General features: G+C 35.8%; 1 protein-coding gene across 1 annotated transcript; it reads right to left on the minus strand.

Annotated features, from left to right (window-relative positions):
* Positions 1–5,757: 5,757 nt before the first annotated feature.
* LOC149262268 (uncharacterized) lies at positions 5,758–6,291 on the minus strand. The gene has a single exon (XM_089376418.1). The coding sequence runs from the start codon at positions 6,289–6,291 to the stop codon at positions 5,758–5,760; it is 534 nt and encodes a 177-aa protein (XP_089232544.1).
* Positions 6,292–6,929: the final 638 nt, after the last annotated feature.

Raw genomic sequence — 6,929 nt, forward strand, 5'->3', positions numbered from 1 at the left:
ACATCCATCACCACGGGTACACTAATGATCTTGCACCCGATGAGTCCCTCTTACCTTGTTCAATGTTTGCACCCCACCAACATCCCATTGAGATAAATCAACATATTCCTCGAGGGCATCGTATTTGTTAGATCTACTCCTTAGACCCTAAGACTAAGGCTCATTTTGTATTTAAATGCTCTCCTTGCTACAGAATTAAAGGACTACTACTTAATCCCTTTGAAGATTCACTTGATGATGTCCAAATACTCTCGGTTTATGAGGACCAAAGACACTTAACCCTCTTCTTCTAGGTGATGTTCAACACATCAAAGGCAAGTGCTCTAGACCAATTGCACCAAGTGATTATCTTACTTCTAGCCCTCTAGTGCCACTAGAAAGATGTCTCATGGTTGGCTTCCAAGTTCAAATAATAAACATGTGAAGTATTATAAATCCATTGTCTCTTATCACCTCATGCCCATCACACATTGTGGCTTTGAATGTTAAAAATGTTTCACCAAAACAAGGTCTCTCATGAAATCTTTTTATATTTAAGCTTCTCCATTGTTCCCCATTTTATTACAATAATATTTTTTAATTAATTTTTCATTTTCTTTTTTATTTAATTAATTAATTTATATATTGAAAATATATTTATGCCTTCTCTTAATTCTCTTTACACATTATATTCTTGGTAGTTTTATACACCAACTTCTACGTATATTATTTACAAATTTATACACCAATTGTATTAAAAAATTTAAAAATTGTTTATTCTCTATATTAATTTAACAATATAATTCACCAGAAATTTGAATTAATAAAATTGTTATATTATTTAATTTTCCTTATTAAAAAATGTATTAATATTTTATATTTCATTTTAAAATTATTAGATTTAATATTATTTAGTTAAATTGAATATTTTTTAATTATAGTTGTACTAAAAATAGTAGATACTTTACAACTTAGCATAAAGAAGATGGTGTTCCATAATTTATAAGAGAGAAAATATTTAAAAAATAAATTAGTATAAATCCATCCGAAATCATATTTATTAAATATAATGTATAAATTTATATAACGTGAAATTTAAAAACTAAATTTGATTTTTTAAATATTTAATGAATATGGATTTAAAATTGATTCAAATTAATTAAAAAAAGGCAAAATCTTTAATCTAAATTCCTTTTACTTTATAATATTTTTATATCATAAATAATAATATAAATTTTATATTTTCTCTATTAAATTATTTATATTAAATTTTTTATAAAATATAATGATATTAGATAAAGTAGAGAATATTACAATTACAAGCTAAAGGTTAGGTGTCAAATCTTCAGGTTGATTCTGTGAATGTTATTGGAGGGGTCAAATTATTGGGTTAATTGACTTTATTAATGTAATTGGTCTCATGTCACCATAAAATTAAGTTATCAAAATTCAATCTATAAGTTTACTCCAAATAATATTTTTCAAATAAGGAAAAGCATTTAAAGAAATCCTTCCAAATATTATTATATGGAAAAAAGGAAAAAAAAAAATTAATGTTACGCATTTATTAATTACTTATTAACTAAAAATTATAAATTTATTGGATAACTTTAAAATTAAGTTTATTCCAAATATCATTTTTGAAATGAGATAAAAGGGAAAACAAAAAAAACAATTTTATGCATTTGTTAAATATTTATTAACTAAATTTAAAATATAATTAATATTTATATATATATATGAAAATTAAGTTTTCAACCTCAATTCATAAGTTAACTCCAAATATTATTCTTGAAATAAGGAAAAGTATTTAAAGAAATTCTTCCAAATATTATTTTATGGAAAAAAAAAAAATAATGTTATGCATTTATTAAATACTTACTAACTAAAAATTATAAATTTATTCCATAACTTAAAAATTATATTTTCCTCAGATCTAGGTGCCCCAACAACCCTAGGCTCTCACTCCAAAGCTCATAGCTCGCAGCCCCCACATGGCTCATCCTCCACACCAAGTGCCATTCACTCTCCCTATTGCGCGCTAGTTGCCCTCGTACGTGACCTCTCTACTCTCACACCCCATTATTAATTTCACCATCCCCATGTTCATTCCTCTCGCCAGCTTGCACTATTCTGGCATTCTCCTCTGCGCTCTTTCTGGTTTTGTGTCTACAATTCTACTCTACATGGCCATGAATCACGATAGGGGGAGAGGCCAACACCTTGACAGAGGGAGAGGTGAGGGGCGCCCCCAAACCAATTTTGACCATCGCCACCATGTTTGACAATGGGATTCCTGACTCCATACGCAGGGAGGTCCTAGCTATGGAGGAAGTTGAACTACGTAGGGGTCGCTCCACACTTTGGGCACTCAAGAACCTCCTTATGTGCTAGTTGAAGGAATGTGCCCAAGAGAAAAAGAAAGTGATTGGCTGGATAGTTGAACTCTCCGCTCACCAAAGTCATGGTGTCTCCTCTCTCAAGTGACTTGCCAGAGACCTGCGTATGGAATTCCTGCCCAGCATTCCCTCCTCCTCTTCCCCAACTCCTTCCCCTCCCACTCTGTCAATTGACTCCTCCTCCCTGCCTCCTTGCGGCCCTGTGGCTCATCCCCCTCCATCCCAGGCTCCCATCCCCTCAGTGGTTGATGTGCCCTCGTCTCCTCGGCGCCCCAACCCTTGGGGCTGCTACATTTTGGAGGAGCACTCGACAAACACAAGCAACATGTAGGCTCATGGCACTGCCCAGGTGCAATGCGGTTCCAGCGTGGCCACGATGCAGTTTCAGTGTGGCAGAATTTAGCTCTCAATGACATGGAAACTCTCAAGTTAGTTTTTCCACCACATTCTAGTCTCTTTACAAGTCACTTTAGTTCCATCTCCATGAAGGTGAACAACTCAAAGCCTCATAGCTCTTTGGGTCAATTATGCACCATTTTTGGCAGATTGTGCATCGTTTTGTTATTTCATGCAGAAAACATGTATTTTCTACTCTCATAAGCATGATTTTGATCAACAATTGTCTTCTAATGCAAATTACAAAACTGCAAGGCTTTTGTTTATCCTTCTTGGGCAGAGTCCTTCTGCTCTCTACCTCTGGTTTCCTCCCTCAAAGGCAGAGAATGCTCTCTTGACTCTCTTTTTTGTAACTTCTCGCTTGTTAATATAATGTGAATACATTTGCTTACAAAAAAAACTTTAAAATTAAATTTATTCCAAATATTATTTTTGAAATTAGATAAAAGGGAAAACAAATATACATTTGAAATTTAAAATATAATTGATATTTATATATATGAAAAAATTATGAGAAAACAACTTCCATCATTATATTAACTAAATATATTTATAATACTACAAATTTAAAGTGAAAATTACTAGGATCCTTCATGAGGTGTTTTATGAGATAAATGGGTTAGGGGGATGAGCCTGCCACCCCATAGTAGTGAATGCAATAAATATCGGGGTGGCATGGTTGGCCCCATGCATTTTTACGCATGCGACGATTTATGATGTCGAGACATTCGTTTTATGAGGCAGAGGTGCTTTCAACCAAAAGCACCTATGTGTAGAACTTGAGAAATGGAAAAAGTTGGGCCCTCCACTACAAGATGCCTAGCAAGGGGGTACTTGGTATGGTGAGGCATTCAAAAACAACAATTTACAACTACCTTTGAGCTCTTTTGCCATTTTTCTAGGGAAGATTTGGGTGGGTGGAGGTCTTTCCTTAGCTCTATATACAAGTGGTCAGGTGAGAATAATAGTGACAATCATAAGCAACATGGGTTATCATAAGGCAACATCTCGAGATGGTGTCTTCTCTAAGTAGGCTTCAGGTCCCTGGGCACATCTTGCTTCTTCTTTGTGGTAATCTACTCAGCCCTCCTCCAGCATAGGTGCTTGCCATCAGGAATTATCTATTGGTTTGAGGTAATTCGAAACCTTTTTCAACTCTCTACCTTTGTAGTTATGTGTTGTTTGTCTGAGTTCATGTATGGTCTTGAGGGGAATATCTCTTGGTCTTGGTTGCGTCTCTTTTATTCCTATTTCACTCACATATTTATTCTCCTATCTTACAGTGAGCCTTCCTCTCTGCAAAATTCCAGTTCTTTTACCAGGGGTTGTTTCTCTATTCACAGTTAATTTCCCTTAGCCTCGGGTTTCACCTTGAACTACCTAGTTGTCTGGTCTATCTCTCTATATTGGGTTGTCAATTTGTGTCCCAGTTTTTTTAATTGGTATTGCCTATCTCTACTAGACACGAAAAGACAAAGAATGAGAAGTAGATGGGATGGTGGTGGTTGTGGCCCCAACAGCAGGCTCAAGAGGTCGTAAACAACTATCACTCAGTTATTCCCCTAGAAACTAGGAATGAAATTTTCCATTTAGAATCTGCTATAGACAAAGAGAAGCAAGCTCTTTCATATTCAGAAATATTAGAGGATATCTTCACTTGCATTCCTGACCCTGGCCACACGAGGGGAAAACAAAAACAAAATTTCCATGCTCTATCTTTGTAATGGAAAATGAAGGCCCTATTGGGAAGGGTCTTATAGGATAAGCAAGCAGAAAGGTATGACATTTTTGCTAGCATGGAAGGTGTCAAAAGAGTTATGTGTAACCAGAAGGTTTGTTTAGAAAGAATGGATACGTGACTAGCCCATATCGAGTGTCACCTTCATTGTGATCCTGTTGCTTCAACTCCTCCAAGATCTAGTGCTAGAGATCTAACGCCTATCACCTGCTCCGAATCTTGATTTTTAGCATGTTAGTTATCAATTTTTTGTTTCACAACATTGTAGGGGATACTTTAGTCATGTTTTTTTTTTAACTGAAACGGGTATTTTTATTTATGGGTGGCCGAAGCCAGATCAAGCAATACAATTCACTATTTCAAACATTACATTTCTCTGATTTTATAAGAACGCCTTGCCCTTTTAGGGAATAGTTGCCATATTCGGTGCTCCTGCATTTATGCTGATCATGCTCTTTTCGAGAGTACATCCTGTGTTTGCCAGTCTGTTTGCTTCTGTGTTTAATTCTCTGAGGATATGGAAGAGTTGTACTGAGGAAAAGTCCTTCAGGAATCTGTTCACTCTTGTAAGCTATTTGTTTAGTGCTGGATCCTTGAGCCCTTTCTTGTTTATTAGAGATTTTATCAGCAATTCTGAGTCTCCAAAGACTATGATTTCCTTTGGGTTTCCTTTTCTGGCCAGTTGACAAGCTTTTAAAAGACTGAGGACTTCTGCCTGATTGTTGGTTTTTAGCCCAAGTCCCCAGCTGAAATCCTCTTTTCTCCCATTCGGGAGGTAGATGACCCCCCCTGCTCCTGATCTGCCTGGATTTCCTTTCGAGGCTCCGTCAAAGAAGATAGTGCATTTTCCTTGTGATTTCCACCACTTTTGAAAACTATCCAAGGTGTCTCTAATCTGCCAATTTTCCTTATGAGTTGGGCGAATGATTACTGAAGGTCTCGGCGTGGGGGAGAAGCCATCCAGCCATGCCCTTTCTTCATTTCGAAGGGAGCTGTCTTTGACATTGGATTGTCTCAGAGTTTCTATTAGGAGTTTCTTGGCCTGCTCCGCTGCTATTTCTGCAGTGATTTCTTTTTGGTTGAAGACAATTTCGTTCCGGGAAAACCACAGCTTCCAACAGACATATTTTGGAGCTGCAATCCACACCTTATGCCAAATAGATTTATCAATGATGTTGTAGGGGTATCGAGCTTTCCAAGACGAGAACATGTCTGTGATCGTACAGTGCGCTGGGGGTCTCACATTCAGCCTGTCAAGAAGCTAGTCCAGGCCTTCTGTGCATACTCACATTCAATGAACATGTAAACTGAGGTTTCCAATGCATTTTTGCAGAACGCACATCGATGAGGACCAACAATGTTTCTTCTGCACAAATTATCTCCAGTCAGTATTTTGTTGTGGAATAAAGTCCAACAAAAGAAGTTGATCTTGGGAATGCTGAAGTTTTCCCAGATTTGATTCCACACTGTTTCCGGATGCAGAGAATCCTTTTTACCTTGCATCTGTAGGTATCCTTGTTTGGCTGTGTACTCCCCTGTTTTTCCCCATCCCCATGAATCTTCTTCATCCTTATGCACTGGAGTAAAGTCTGTAATTGCATCTGTGAAAGTATTTAACTGATCTTTTAAATGCGCTGGAATGTTAGGTAATGACCAGCACTGCCAATTACCATTGTTATCCCACTCTGCTATATCTTCGATTTTCCGGATTCCTTTTGAACTTAACCAAGCTCTTAAATCTGCAATTTCATTAATGGCTGAAAGTGGAGGGTGACCCATAATTCGATCTCTCCACAGCAATATGTTTTTGTCGTTCCCTGGGATTTTATACAGATGAGTTCTAAAGAATTCGAACTTTAGTCATGTTAAGACTAATGAAACTGCTTAAATTTTGGACAATTAACTCTATTGGTAAGTGGTAAAAAAACATTTGGTTTTCAGCTGGGCAGATTGAGACCACCTTCTAATTGACACACTTACGATGATGGATGGGTTGATGTACGATTTTCTATGATCTTTTGAGGAATTACAACTTTAACTTACCAAAAAAAATACTAGGAGTGCGTCTAAATTAACAAGAAAAGCAGTGTTGCAATACTGGTAGTCATTTTTGTCTTCTCATATTGATGTATGTTAAAGTTTGACATAACCAACTTATTTTTATAAGTTTCTATTTACAAGATGCTCTAGTTAAGCAAGGTCTTAGCAACCTCATATTATTGGTCAAGTTTCTCTTTAAACAAACCCGTAGCAAAGAAAATTAAAACTACATAATCCTTATTTGACATAATACCTAATACCTAAAATATATATATAAATAAATTATCTGTAAATATATAAATGGTTATTTTATATTTATATATATTATCATTAATTGTAAAGAAAACTCAAAAAAATTATAAAGAAAAATTATTTTA

Source organism: Pinus tabuliformis, chromosome 6 (genome assembly GCF_031772625.1).
Source record: "Pinus tabuliformis cultivar Carrire ecotype Pingquan chromosome 6, CPIR1, whole genome shotgun sequence".
Classification (NCBI taxonomy): Eukaryota; Viridiplantae; Streptophyta; class Pinopsida; order Pinales; family Pinaceae; genus Pinus; species Pinus tabuliformis.

Excerpts from the sequence above, each read along its gene's own strand:
- LOC149262268 (XM_089376418.1), bottom strand. The coding sequence starts at position 6,291 with ATGGGTCACCCTCCACTTTCAGCCATTAATGAAATTGCAGATTTAAGA.